At 43.6% G+C, this 15321-nt stretch overlaps 2 protein-coding genes and 1 pseudogene across 2 annotated transcripts; all 3 read right to left on the reverse strand.

Annotated features, from left to right (window-relative positions):
- Positions 1–258: 258 nt before the first annotated feature.
- Positions 259–711, reverse strand: LOC127864333 (histone H2B-like). Its single transcript, XM_052403988.1, has one exon. It carries the CDS (start codon positions 681–683, stop codon positions 309–311), a length of 375 nt encoding a protein of 124 aa, XP_052259948.1. The 5' UTR covers positions 684–711; the 3' UTR covers positions 259–308.
- Positions 712–1383: 672 nt separating this feature from the next.
- On the reverse strand, positions 1384–1695 carry LOC127865235 (histone H4). The gene has a single exon (XM_052405255.1). It carries the CDS (start codon positions 1693–1695, stop codon positions 1384–1386), a length of 312 nt encoding a protein of 103 aa, XP_052261215.1.
- A 692-nt stretch (positions 1696–2387) lies between these two features.
- Positions 2388–14617, reverse strand: LOC127864336 (histone H1-delta-like; annotated as a pseudogene).
- Between the last annotated feature and the right edge of the window lie 704 nt (positions 14618–15321).

Below are 15321 nucleotides of genomic sequence, written 5' to 3' on the forward strand. Positions count from 1 at the left end.
TACTTCTAAGATACACGTACGACTATTGATTATACACTTGACCACACTCACGGAGGAACACTATTTGGCCCTTATTTGCAACGTTTATGTTATGTAGAGTTTGTACTCTGAACACGTTCTATTACGTGAATAGTGTAAAGGGCATCAAAACAAACCTCTGCCATATACTTAAAATTGTTTGTTTTTACTATTTGGCACTAATATTAAGCAATGATATTTATGTTCGTGTGACAATAAGACAATTCTTTCGTAAGAAAGTTGGGTGGCCCTAAAAAGGGCCGTTTGTTTTGAAGCACCACAGAAGTTGTTTACTTGCTGCTGGTGTACTTGGTGACAGCCTTTGTGCCCTCGGACACGGCGTGCTTGGCGAGCTCACCAGGCAGCAGGAGACGCACAGCGGTCTGGATCTCTCTGCTTGTGATGGTGGATCGCTTGTTGTAGTGGGCAAGGCGGGAAGCCTCGGCAGCAATGCGCTCGAAGATGTCGTTGACAAAGCTGTTCATGATCGACATGGCCTTGCTGGACACTCCGGTGTCGGGGTGCACCTGCTTCAAGACTTTGTAGATGTAGATGGCGTAGGATTCCCTCCTCCTCCTGCGCTTCTTCTTGTCAGTGGAGCGCGCGGTCTTAGCCTTAGTGGCGGCCTTCTTAGAGCCCTTGCTTGCAACACCCTTGGTCGGCATGATTTCCAAATCGATGCAGAGAATGAATGTGTGCAACGCGTTTCAACTGCTATTTATATGAACGACTCACTCTCGAAAACGGATTGACCTACTTCCAATGCAGTGTACACCGCGCTCGCTCGTGATTGGCTGCAGTTTTAACGCATGCGCGTTTGTATTTACACGTGTTTACGAAGGCTAAAGCAATACTGTCGAAGCCCTATGTTTGCATCGCAAATTATTAATGATCTATTAAGACTAAGTAATGTGTTTACTTATTAATAAGTCCTCCACAATGTTCAATATGAAACCTAATGCACATGCTAACGTCAATGGTGTCTGTAATAGAAAAAAATGAACGCAAACACCGCCAGGCCGCATGTCCGGTAACGAAACATTCAAATGCGAATGATGATAGTTTCGCCTTATAACACTGGTACATGGGTTGAACGAAATAATGCCCTAAAATTAGGCTTAATATTGGTAATTGAGCGTGTGACCGCACTGTAAAGAAGTAATGAATTCGGGACATTGCGTTAGTCTTATGAACCATACGACTCATACCAGAGTGTGTGTATCTAATGCATGAATGCAAGTAACCTAACAATCTGACGCTTTAACGTAACACTAGTATATTGTGACAATTTGTAAGAAAAGTCTTTCGAAATGTGTGTGTGGCCCTAAAAAGGGCCGTTTTGTAGCTTCTGTACAGAAGGTTCGATTAACCGCCGAATCCGTACAGAGTCCTGCCTTGTCTCTTGAGGGCATAGACGACGTCCATGGCAGTGACGGTCTTCCTCTTGGCGTGCTCAGTGTATGTCACGGCATCGCGGATGACGTTCTCAAGGAACACCTTGAGGACACCTCGGGTCTCCTCGTAGATGAGGCCAGAGATGCGTTTCACACCACCACGACGAGCGAGACGGCGGATTGCGGGCTTCGTGATACCCTGGATGTTATCACGCAGAACCTTTCGGTGACGCTTGGCGCCTCCCTTTCCGAGTCCTTTTCCGCCCTTACCACGTCCAGACATATTGTATCTATCAGGTACTAGCTGTAGAATGCTTTAACTGGGTCTTTTTGCGGCTATTTAAACACAAAGAGCAGTTAGAGCACTGTGATGTGACCTGCTAACCTACTTTCGGGCTGCTTAACGCTGATTGGTCGGTGGTCGAATCTGATTGGTCGAAGAAAATCAGTGAAAACGGCCGATTTGCGTGTGCATGCGAGTTTGATGTGAATTATGTCCGTTCATAAGATACTGAACGGTGTTTTCTTGATTGAAATGTGTAGAATATCTGCCCGTTATTTGATGCGTGCATTCACTTTGTGTTGCCTTGAGTGCATGACTGTGTACCGTAACGGTAAAGTTGAGGTCTGGGGCGATTTTGGTCTGAAAAACTCTCAATCTTGGCCACTTCACACGTGAGTTTGTCACCGAGCTGGTTATAATACGCGAAACCTATGATCTACATTGTGTTTTATGCCACTTTGTGAATGACTTATAAACAACACGGCTCGTAATTGAACCTTCAAGAGTAATAACGAGATGATTGAACGTGAAGGGTCATTGCATATCTGACGAACATGAATTGAGATGCGAGTGTACACTATAGCGTTCCTGACGCGTATATTTGCTGGCGGGGTACTGTTGATATATGTTGGGACGTGAATAGTCGGCTTAGGCTAAGTTTGATTGACTTTGACAACTGAAAGATATTCTCTCGCAATGTTTATGTGGCCCTAAAAAGGGCCGTTGTTTGTGTTTTAGCCAAGTACAAAAGCTTACGCACGTTCACCGCGAATACGGCGTGCGAGCTGGATGTCCTTTGGCATGATGGTGACACGCTTGGCGTGGATGGCGCACAAGTTGGTGTCCTCGAAAAGGCCGACCAGGTAAGCCTCGCTGGCCTCTTGGAGAGCCATGACAGCGGAGCTCTGGAATCGGAGGTCAGTCTTGAAGTCCTGAGCGATTTCACGAACCAGGCGCTGGAATGGCAGTTTCCTGATGAGGAGCTCGGTGCACTTCTGGTACCTTCTGATTTCACGAAGGGCGACGGTTCCTGGCCTGTATCTGTGAGGCTTCTTGACACCGCCGGTTGCTGGTGCGCTCTTGCGAGCGGCCTTGGTAGCCAGCTGTTTGCGTGGAGCCTTTCCACCTGTGGATTTACGAGCGGTCTGCTTTGTTCTTGCCATCGTTGCTGCTGTAAGACAGTATGTTCGACATTTTTTTTTTTTTTTTTTTGAATCAGAGTTTATTTACAGGTCCTACCGGCCTCTTCACGAGGTCTTTGAGGTTCGACCTGCCCCTGTGACCTTTCAGGAGATAAAAGTTGTTTTAAGTCAGAGTAGGTCAGATTTACACCGGGTGTCCGGGTGTTTTGCCAAAGGTTTTTACTTTTAGTTTTAGTAGCGTTCAGTGCACGCTGGCCAATGAGACCTTAATGTGCCCTGTACTGTATTGTTGGTGATGATTTTGTGATTAGGTGTAATGCTGTGTGCATGAGTAGTGTGAATTTGTTTGTTATGTAGGGGTTTTCTGTATATTGGTTTGCTTAGGGTGTTGTGTAGGTTAGTGTTGTGTGTATGTGGGCGTTATATAGGTGTGTTCGGTGTACTAGTTTGTTTGGGGGTGCTGGGTAAATGGGTGTTATGTAGTTGAGTTCTAGGTGATTATGTTTGCATTTTTTTTTTTTTTGAATCAGAGTTTATTTACAGGTCCTACCGGCCTCTTCACGAGGTCTTTGAGGTTCGACCTGCCCCTGTGACCTTTCAGGAGATAAAAGTTGTTTTAAGTCAGAGTAGGTCAGATTTACCCCGGGTGTCCGGGTGTTTTGCCAAAGGTTTTTACTTTTAGTTTTAGTAGCGTTCAGTGCACGCTGGCCAATGAGACCTTAATGTGCCCTGTACTGTATTGTTGGTGATGATTTTGTGATTAGGTGTAATGCTGTGTGCATGAGTAGTGTGAATTTGTTTGTTATGTAGGGGTTTTCTGTGTATTGGTTTGCTTAGGGTGTTGTGTAGGTTAGTGTTGTATGTATGTGGGCGTTATATAGGTGTGTTCGGTGTACTAGTTTGTTTGGGGGTGCTGGGTAAATGGGTGTTATGTAGTTGAGTTCTAGGTGATTATGTATGTGCGGTTGTGTGTAGATCAGTCCTAGAGGCCGACCAAGGAGCAGCACTCATTCCACTCGGAGCCACCATCGTCTTTTTTCGCCCGCCTGTCCCCCATACAGACCATGCATCAGTTTTATAATTAAAATTATATTTACTGTTACGTAGTGTTTGTGTTTATATTTAGGTGTGAAGTGATGTACTATGTTATAAGGAGTTTTTAGAGCTTAGTTAGACGTTATTATTATGTTGTAGTAAACCCGTTTTTGTCTGACTGTGTGTGGTTGTTGTGCTCTCCGCCCCAAGAGAGGTGTTAGTGGGGGTTCGAGCGGGATACAGGCAACGCCCCAATTCCAGAGGCGTCCCTGGTTCTTTTAAGTGCCCGGTGTATAGCACCGATACACTGCACCCCCTTTTAACGTCCCTCGCGGAGGACATGTTAGTACATGGTGTTAGTTATTTTTCAAGTATCGCTATGCTGCCTTGTGTCATATTTTATGGTGACGTGGGCTCTCACTGTTATTTTTATGAAAATGGTAGTATGGGCCAGACTATTTATTTATTAATTTTTTTATTTTTTTTATAATTTTTTTTTTTTTTTATCATTTATTTAACTATAGAAGAGGGGGCCTGACTATGCTTTATTCGACCGAGATGACTAGTGTAATTGTGGGCATAGACAATATCAAGATTTTTCTTTCTTCTTGCTGAGGTGGTGGTCTGCCGCTCTGTGTTGTTGTGGGGGCCAGACTAGTTTTGATAGGTCATTTACTCGATGATAGAAGAGAGGGGCTGTGTTTTAGTAGTTTGGTATTAGGAGAGCACGCACGTTATAGTTATATTATCTATGGTGACATCGGCAGCAGCCCTATGTACTATTTTGATTGGCCGTAGCGGAGCTACTTCCTGCGTCGTAATTGACGTTCTGTGGCGACGCCGGCTATATAGGTACATAAGAGTATTCAAATACAACGGTTAGTGTACTACTGGGATATAGGATGGTGAGCAAATAATAAATACATTTACCTTTCTTTTTTTTGGTCATCTTGGATGGGTCGTGTCGGCAGAGTCATAGATAATCTATCCCGTCCGGCACGCTCCAACCAACATAGTTTTATAATATACATATGTAAATAATGACAAAAATATGGTAGTATGATACTGTTATGCTATATACACCTAGGGGTTGCACTGTAGATATCTCCAGTTATGAGTTACTTACGTGCGCACTTAGTGCGGCTTCCGCTAATTTGTGGAAGTGAGTTGTCTGTGTGCTTTCCCCTGTTACGTTGTCGTCGGTTGCTGCGTGCTGCATGCAGCGGAAAAAAGGAGAGTTAAAAAGCCAGCACGGGGAGGGGTCTCGCGGAACCCGGATACTGTTATCTCAATTGCTAACTGTTTCTCACGGGGGGGGGGGGGGGGCGTTAAATTGCGTCTATGTTGCTAAGTTGTGGTTGTTAGCGAGGCAGGTGACCAATATATTTCGTGGGTTTGGGTGTCAGTTATATTTGTTAGCGTAAACCCTTCCGTCATTGTAATAAGAGAGTGTTGTTGCTGTTGTACTGTTGTTACTTTGTGTAGCCTGTCAGCCCTTGCCCGTCCGCGGTGTCGTCACAGGGCACAGACCAGGGGGCCCCACTGACACACAGGTGTGATCCGTTGGCTATGCCCTGCGACGGGGAAACTATAGGTCGGCTGACGTATCCGTGCCACGTTCGGGCCGTGATACTGCCGTAGGCCTTCTCTGGGCGGGCTCGGGCGAGTGGCCACAGTGACATACTGAAGTGACCCGTCATCCGTGCCCGCCCAGGGGAGGCCCTCATTAGCCATAGTCCACGGACAGGGTCCGGAAGACAGGGTGTAATAAAATTAGCTAAGTGTATTTTTTTTTTTATTTTGGCACCGGTACGCGCTTTATTTTATTTATTACGCGATTTGCTTATATGCATATTTTTGCTTTTTCGGATAAGCCTAAGGGAGGTAATTAATACATAAGACGCTAGATTGATTAGTATGCCCTATTGTATCGCTTTTTTTAAAGATTAAGTGAAGGTATACATCTAGTTTTGAATTGAATTTTGACAGGACATACTGCATAAACGAGCAGAATTTGTAGCAATAAGGGTTTAAGATTGCGAATGTTCGTATAATGCGATCTTCCTTATAACTTGCTATTACAGGGGAGATAATTAGAATACGTTAGAATCTCAAAAATAGTCTTTTCTGTACATATTTGTGTTTATTTGGCAAGTTATATGAGAATTAAACCTTATATTACTATAAGTATGAGAACAAAGAGGTATTGTTACGGATATATAATGTTTGTATAATTTTGGGATGAGGCGATACATTCTACCAATGTATTTTCCTTCCTGCGGCGTCTCCCGCATCACCGCGGCGTCCCACTCGGGACCATTGCTTTCAACAGTCATTATAATATTTAGGTTGTAAAGAACACGGTATTTCTTGTATATCTCTATTGCAGTATTTATTTTAATAAGGCATTCGCGTTGGAAACTCGCTATCGGAGTGTTTATCTGTACGTTTCATGCGCGATGTAATTAGCGTTTATATTTTGCTCAGATATCCCGTGTCTCGCAAAAATTTGAAAACATGTTGCCTTACAACGGATCCGATCTTGTTCGGAGGCATTAACAGTAGACGGCGATCAATATTTACCGTGTTATTGCTGTATGCTGCTATTACACCTGCACTTAGCTCTAGTCTTTGGGCCGCATGATGAGGGCATATAAAGAATAAATGTTCGAAGGTGTCTGGAACGTTGCATTGGGGGCAGAGAACTGTTGTGTGGTAATCGCCATGTAATCTAGACACCATTAGGCGCATGCGCGTATATGCTCTGTCTTCTTGTTTAATGGCGCTATAGATATGAATCTTGTGGCTGGGGTTAGTGATAAATGGTAAATCATGATCAGCGCAGTATATTGAATAGTGGTGATCTTGTTCAGTATACGCTTTTTGGTTAATATTGGCGATAAGTTCGCGTGCGCTGGGTTTTAACCCGGAGAGTATACCCTCTTGTGATCCTATTTTTGCAAGTTTGTCGGCATAATCGTTGCCCGGGATGCCTACATGACTCGGTATCCATATTAATTTCAGAGATATGTTTTTATTAGTCAATTGCGTGATACCTTCTAAGACTGCGTATATTAAGTCTGGTCGCGTTTTTGATGAACCTGCGTTTAGTGCTTGTAATGCGCTAAGAGAGTCAGTTAAAATCGCGTAGTATGTTTGATCGTGAGTGTCAATCGTATTTAGCCATATTATTGCGTCGTTAATGATCGATAGTTCACAGGTGAATATGGACAATTCTTTTGGATGTTTTACTCTGCCGTGATGGATAATGGCATTTTGCGGGTTATAAACTACGTACGCAGCGCCGGCTAGTTCTAATTCCTCATTTTTACTACCGTCCGTGTAAATCTGAGTGTGTTCGCCGTATGTGGTATTAATATAGTCTAGAGCGATGGTTGCGCTGTTGGAGTCGATTTCGGATTTTTTAATTAGTGTTGAGAGGTGAAAGTCGATGTTAGGTTTGGATATTTCACTCAGGCTATAATAAGTAGGTGGCTGTACTTTAATATTATCGATCGCATAATACTCGTTTAGCTTTTGAACATTCATCGCGTACGAGGGTTTCTTGTTTCCTTTAAGGTAGACCGGGTCGTCCTTGGTTACGCTTAAGTTGATGGGGAGATCATTTCCTAAAGCCTTTGTGCGCGCGTGGTATTTAAGCTGATTAATTTCTCTTTGATGGTCCAGTTTAAGCATCCCACATTCGATGTGGAGGAGAACGGTTCTTGTGGATTTACGCGTGCCCGTGATAATTTTTAGTGCTGTATTTTGTATTACTTGAAGCTTGTATAGTAGATTGTTGTTGGCTGAGTGGTATGCTATGCTTCCGTAGTTTATTTTTGCCCATATAGTGGCTTTGTAAATACGCATCAGCGCTTGCTTATCTGTACCCCAGTTATTTTTCTGGATGCATTTTATAAAGTTAAGGTCTTTTTGGCATCGCACTAGTAAATTAAGGATGTGGTCTTTCCAAGTTAAGTATTTGTCAAATATCATCCCAAGGAAGGTAATTTTTTCAAGGTACGGAAGCATAGTGCCACAGAGCGTTAATTGAGGAAGGTCTGCAATTTTGTTAGATGTCGCTTTGGAGGTGCCGTTTGAGAAAACGATTGCTTGAGTTTTAGTAGGATTAATTATAAAACCGTATGTTGAACTCCAAGTTTCAATAGTAGTTAAAGCTTTTTGAATTTTGGAAATTGCTATTTTTGGTGATTTAGATGTAGTCCATATAGCACTGTCGTCAACGAAAAGAGAGAGTTTAATTAGATCGATTTCATTTTTAGCATTATGCTCGTTGATTGCACGGTCTAGCGTGTTCATTGTAGCGGAAAATAGAATCGGTGAGAGAACACTTCCCTGGGGGCAGCCGTTTATAGTGTCGACCGTTTCGGAGGTCGCGTCCTGCAGTCGAACTTTGATTTTGCGAGTTGTGAGGAAAGCTGCAAGCCATTTTAGCATAGTACCTTGTATTCCTAGCTTATTTAGCATTTGAATCGCGTTTTCGTTCCATAATTTATCGAACGCGGCCGTTAGGTCTAGGAATACGGCTGCCACAGATTGGCCGAGGGTTTGAGCTCTCTTTATATCGGCTTCGAGGCGCACTAAATGATCCTCACATGAGTGATGGGCTCTACACCCTGATTGATTATTTGAAATTAGGTTGTTTTTTTCGAGGAAAGCGCATAGACGTGGTTTAATCATTTTCTGCATTAGTTTTGTAAATGTTGAGGTTAAGGATATTGGTCTATATGAGGCTGGGTCATCTTTAGGCTTATTACGTTTGAGTATCGGAATAATTGTGGCCTCGTGCCATTCCTCCGGCAGCGTGCCTTCGGTCCATGATTTATTGTAAAGAGCGAGTAGATCTTGTTTTGCGGAGAGAGGAAGTTGTTTGAGAATTTTATAATGGATGTTATCATCGCCTGGTGCGCCATTTTTACACGTTAGTAAGGCTGTTTCTAATTCAAAGAGGCTGAACGGGGCATTATAATTATGGTTTGCATCTTGTTTATGAGTTTCGAGCCAGGCGGGGAATTCCTGTTTGATTTTAAGTTTACGCTCTATGAATTCTTGGGTGTAGCCTTCGTCGCTGCTTACAGCTTGATAGTGATGGACTAGGGCCGTAGCTTTATCGGCGTTGGTTACAAGAATTTCGCCGTTTATACGGAATATAGGAGTAATGGGGGGCGGCCTACCTTGCATACGGTGTACCTGATCCCAAAGTTCCTTGCTAGTCGTTTTGTACGAGAGATTGTTACAGAAATCATTCCAGCTGTCGAGTTTCGCTTTTTTGATTATTTGTTTTACCGTTGCGCGAGCTTCTTTAAGTTTTTCATATTTAGGGCCTGTTTTTATTTTGTTCCATTTTCTCCTACATTTTTCACGGTATTTAATGGCTGCTTCGCACTCCTGGTTCCACCAGGGGACAGAGCGTTTAATCTTTTTAGGTTTTTTGTTAACTACAGGGATTGAGTTGTCTAGTGCTGTTTTAAGTTTAGTTAGATATGATCGGAAGTGGGTGTTAGAGTCAGTAGGGTCTTGGTTTGGGGTAAATTCATTATCGCATTGCGCTTTAAAGTTGTTCCATTGCTCAGGTGAAGCCTTATTGATTTTCCACTTGTGTTGCATTGACGGAAGGGTGTGCTCTATTTTTAGTTTTAGACTTATTACTATAGGGAGATGGTCACTCCCAAACGAATTGTCAATAACATTAAACTCGCTAATAGCTTGTAAGTTAGCCGACGTAAGGGCGAGGTCAATCGCGCTATCTAGGTGGTCGGCGCGGTCGGACAGTCGCGTCACCTGTCCGTCGTTTAGGAAGTTGAGACTGTTGTTATTCATAAATTTTAGCAAATTTTCTGCATGATCGTCGCATCGTGGATCGCCCTCGGGGTTCCAGCAAGGGTGTTTAAGGTTAAAGTCCCCAACGATAATATTATTGTTTCTATGTTCTATAGAGTGGAAAATTTTGGAATAGTTTTTGACAGTGTTATCTGCGGGTTGAGCATAGACACATTGTACACGAAAACAAAGATGTTTAGTAAGGTGAAGTGTGATGGCACACGATTCGATAAGGCAATCTTGGTTGATGCTAATTTCCGTAAATGGGATGCCTAATTTTACATAGATGGCTACTCCAGTGCCCGAGGCTTTATCCCTTTCTTTAGATCTTACAGGGTCTTGATAACCTTTTAGATGTACTTGCTTGTTTTTACTCTTAAAGTTTGTTTCTTGGAGGCATACCACATGGACTTCGTGATTGTTTACATAGTTCTGTAGCTCATACATTTTGTGATTTGAAATATGACTGCCAACCCCTCGGGCGTTCCACGACAAAACGGTAAGATTAGAAATAGTGTTGATATTTGTCGTAGACATTGAAGGATGTGTGTTGTTACGTTGTACGAGCTATAGGTATATATAGGTGTTGATTAGTAAAAGCCATATGCGTTCCGGAAGCAGGCCGGGAAAGGCGGCGCGAGCGAGAATCTATTGTTGTATCTAGAATGCTTAATGGGGGTCGAGCAATAGCGACCTATACGTGGTCGGTTCCTAGGTATGTGCTGGGTTGAACGCGCTGGTTTTTCATGCGAGCTATGTTTGTGTTGTTGTTGCTTTGTTGTTCGTTGTTCTTGTGAGCGTAGAGGTTGACGTTGTTGTTGTTGTTGTTTCGGAGGTGCTAGGGAGGCTGTTTTATTGGGTGGCTGACTGGATTGTTGTTGTCTGTTGGTAGATTGTGTGTTATTGTTGTCAAGTGTTATGTACTGATCGGCCGGTTTTGGATGCACGGGCTGTTTAGGATTGGTTGTGGTTGTAGTAGCTTGGTGTTCCGCCTCGTTATCGGGAAATTTATATTGGAGTATGGTTAAAATTTCGGCTTCCGACTTTCCGACTAGTTGTTTAGCTAATTGTTCTAGATTAGTTCTCTTATTTCTTACTTCTATGTTATGGATATATTGGTTGGTCACTCGTAGGTTTTTATTGTTTATCAAGGTTTGATACTTAAGGTACTCGGGGCACCCCTTGTACGCCGCGCTGTGCTTTCCGTCGCAATTGGCACATTTCTTTACGTTCTTTGTTTTGCACGATGCGTGTGCGTGATTGCCGGCGCAGTGAGGACATTTCGCATTATTTTTACATATGTTGGATGCATGTCCGAACATCTGACATTTGAAACAGCGGAGGGTGGCGAGAAGTGCCGGTTTAACGTTGAGGCCTATGATGTTGGTATGAGTGTTTTCGGTATTAAAAGTGACCGTTAAAAAGCTGTTTTTGGTGCCACTATGTACGGCTTCAACATTAGGCTTGGCTTTCAGCTCGTTTTTGAGTTGTTCAACGTTCGCGTGTTTCGGTATTTGGATAATTCCTTTGCCGTATTTGGGTTTTTCTGTGAGTTTAAAGTCAAAAGTACCAAAAGAGAATTGTCGGGCCTTAGGTAACGCGTCTTTGCGGATTTTAAACAACAGACCAGACCTAATCTCCTTGAACGGTTTCGCCTGTTCCGCGCCTACGAATTTAACGAAGGCATCGCCAATTGCCTTAGCCTTGTCCCGCGGAAAAACCGCCGCGACAGTGCTCAGGCAAAGGGTGAGCCATATTGCGTGCGTAGGACGTTGCTTGGGAGCGGGTGGCCTGACGGATTGAGTACCGGAAGTGTTAGTATCCCTAGGAGGGGATGTCTCTAATGGCCTAGTGATATTTCTCTCTGCCGGTGGAGAGGTTTGAGAGAGTAAGTTGTAGTTTGGAATACGAGTGGCCGTATAGAGCGGAGAGATTGGAGCAGTATCCGGGCTTCCGTTAACCGTCGGTTCCTCAGGGGATTTACTGTTTAGCATGTCAAGGAGTTGCTGAGGGGTTAGTGGAACAGTGAACGGTGAGAACGTTTCCGAGTCCAAGGATATGTCCTGGACTCGGAAAGTTGCCCTCTTTATTTTTGGCGTTTGCAACATCGACGCAGTGGCGTCTGCGTACGTCTTTGGATTACTGGGTTTAGTTACCCGATTCGCGTCTTCCATTGCGATTCTGCTATGTTAATTGTATTTATTTGTAACTTTGCTAATTACTGTTAACGCTTAGTATATTATTTTGAATCGGGGCACTATCAGTGGCAAAAAGCAAAAAACAACTTTAACTCTTAAGTAGATCACCAGTGTCGCTATTTTAGAATGCGCGGACGTGATAGAGGTACCAGCAGGTGCGCTATTGTACTATACCGTATGTTTAACTTGGTCGTTATTAGAGAATCAAAACGGATAATATGAATGTCTGTAATATATTCGCGTTTCAATCAATTATCTGCCTATTACTAATTGAAATTAGTTTGTGATTGAGAAGGGCGGTTTTACTAATTAGGGATCTTTGTTCGCGGCGGGTGAAAGGTGTTGTTTATAGCACTTCGCACTGCCTTGCTAAGCTATTCTTTGTGTAATTGACACTGGTGATATAATATAAGGGCGAATAATTTGTGTTTGTTCACGGTCTCAGTCAGAAATTAAGGATACCTAGCGCTAATTGAGAGAGAGAGCGATATGATAATAAAAAATCCTGGTTTTTACGAATTGTCGCGAGATATTATTTCCAGTTGTTAATATTAAGTTTAATGATTGAGTATCGTAAGTCCAATATATGTATTCAGGAATAACGTAGGTAAGAGCTCACTTAAAAATTACTGAAATCAGGAGAAAAATCACTACCCTATCAACAAACAATAACCCTAGTTGGTAAGAGGATTAGCTGTAAGGGTTGGGGAAGGTAAATAATGTTAGGGTTAGCTCTTAACAAGACTTACTACTTTCCGCGGCCCTTCTTTTCCCAAATCCACCCACTGTGAAACAGATCCACCCCCACTATAGCACAATTAAGAGAGATAGTATTACACCTGATTATGATCCGATTGGGTTCCCTATCTTAGTTCCTTTCTGTTCCACTTAGCACTGAACTTATTAATGAGACAATGATTTTATTATTATTAATGCTTTTATTCCTAAGAAGACACTGTAAATTTGTAGGGATAAGCTAACCTTTGCGATTTAAATTCTTTAACTTATTTTTTTTTCCTTTCCTAAAACTAACCCACTTAAACAACTCCTCTTAGATCCTATTGCAAGCGGAGCTCTTTCCCCGAAGTACGACTTCAAGAGATAGACCCTGAATTCAGTATGAAATGGTAGATAGACTTAGACTAGAAACACGCCTGATAAGAAATGCAATTAATTAATATAATCCAAAAATCCGATTTAGCAAGAAGCACGTCCGTTCGCCGCGAGAGTAACGATCCGAATGCAGTATGTTCGACAACTGAAAAAACGGGCTAATATAACGAAACAAGCGGTGTGCGAGTGACAGTCGATTGGCTACAATCCGCGTTGCAAATTTCGTATCTGAAAACGGATAGTAAATTAACAAATCAACGCCAGCGTGACAAACAGCGTCAGCCAATCAAAACGCTCATAGTATCGCGGGTTAGGCTGGTGCGAATAACTGTTGTAAATATGCGAGTTATGTACGTTTTGTTAAGCGATAATATAGCTTTGAAAAAGCAATGTGTATGAAACAAGCTGCACAATTTAAAATTATGTCTTTGATATAAACAGTATATACATGGACAAGGCCGTGGCGTGTTAAACCTTTGAGTATTTTGCATGTAAAATAGCCCTATGAAAGGCTAGCTACACAAACCTAAACATGTATATTTTGGAGTTAAATCAAGTCCAATGTGATGTTTATGAAGCTCATACATGCATAAATATAGAAGACACATATGAACTTAGCAAAGTAGCCAAAACAAATTAATTCACTGTGACTGTTTTTGTCTCCAAGTTGGGGAATTTTGTTAAAATAGCTGCTTGCTAATATTAGTGTAACATGAAACTCAAAATCTGCAGACCTACCTTTGTGCTAACAGGTACACGTTGTCCACTATGTCTGTCTCTATGCCAAAACATTACACGTGTATGGTTCATAGCTTAACATAAAGACAAATGTTGAATTTTATGCCTGCGAGTAATTTTGTATGGTATACAAATGGCAAATCGACAGCCGACAAAGACAATTCTTTCAAAATAGGATGAATGGTCCTGAAAAGGACCTTTGAGTTGAAGTCTGTGAGACACTTGGGAAGCCTTTTACTTTTACGCCTTCTTTGGTGTCTTTGCCTTCTTGGGTGCCTTGGGCTTCTTTGGTGACTTAGAAGCAGCCTTCTTAGGCTTGGCAGCAGCCTTCTTTGGCTTAGCAGCGGCAGCCTTCTTTGGTGTCTTGGCCTTCTTTGGCTTGGCTGGGGCCTTCTTGGCAGCGGTTTTCTTGGCTACAGGCTTCTTGGCGCCCGCCTTCTTGGGTTGTCTTGGCCTTCTTAGGGGCCTTTGCCTTCTTGGGCTTGGCAGCCTTAGGCTTGGCAGCCTTCTTTGCGGCCTTCTTCACCTCTCCAAGCTTGAAGGATCCAGAGGCACCGGTGCCCTTGGACTGCTTAACGGCTCCACTCTTGACGCCAGCCTTGAGGGCCAGTTTCAGGTGGGCGTTGACGGCACTGACGTTATCCCCGACCTTGTAGTTGGCCTGGATGTACTTCAGGATAGCCTGTCTTGAGGAGCCAGACCTCTCTTTCAGGGCACCAAGTGCGGCGGCAATCATCTCGCTGTACTTGGGATGACTTGCGGGCTTCTTGGGCTTGGCAGCCTTCTTCACCTTGGCGGGTGTTGGGGCAGCGACGGGAGCAGCGACAGCGGTATCAGCCATTTTGATGATGTGGTATTCAGTGATAGAATGATAGAATTTTTTTTTTTTTTTTTTTTTTTTTTTTTGATCAGAGTTTATTTCCAGGTCCTACCGGCCCCTTCATGAGGTCTTTATGGTCCGACCTGCCCCTGTGACCTTTCAGGGGAAAAAGATTAATTTTGAGCCAAAGTAGGTCAAATTTACCCCGGCTTCCCGGGTATTCGCCAAAGATATAATTTAGATCCAAATATACCAGTGCACGGTGGCCAATGAGACCTTAATGTGCACTGGTAGTTGACAATTCAAAGACAAATTCTTGTCTGTACGCAGCTCCACCAAAGGAGTGCAAGCAAGCAGCTCTGCCTTTATGGCCCCTCTCGCTGTCACCGGCTGTCGTCTTCATCCCCGAGACAGTTTCCCCAGTGCGTTGAGCGTACTGAGTACCGCTGTCCCGGGGTCCCTCTTTAAAGCCACCCCCTCGATGTTCTTGGGTGTATGTCAGACCCAGGTCCGTCCCGTATGTCCCCCACACTGGTGGTCTCGCTGTCCCGCCGCCCCCGGCCCTCTTCAGACGGGACCTCTGGCAGGTCCGGGCCGGCGAACTCTCGACGATAAACAGCGGGTGACAAGTCCGCTGCATCTTGGAGAAGACAGCAATCCCAGCAGTGTGGAAGACGTCCGGCTCGAGGGTGACGGACTCTGCTGGATTAGCAGAGCCACCCGCAGAAGTTCCCCTCTA

This window comes from Dreissena polymorpha, chromosome 1 (genome assembly GCF_020536995.1).
Source record: "Dreissena polymorpha isolate Duluth1 chromosome 1, UMN_Dpol_1.0, whole genome shotgun sequence".
Taxonomy (NCBI): domain Eukaryota; kingdom Metazoa; phylum Mollusca; class Bivalvia; order Myida; family Dreissenidae; genus Dreissena; species Dreissena polymorpha.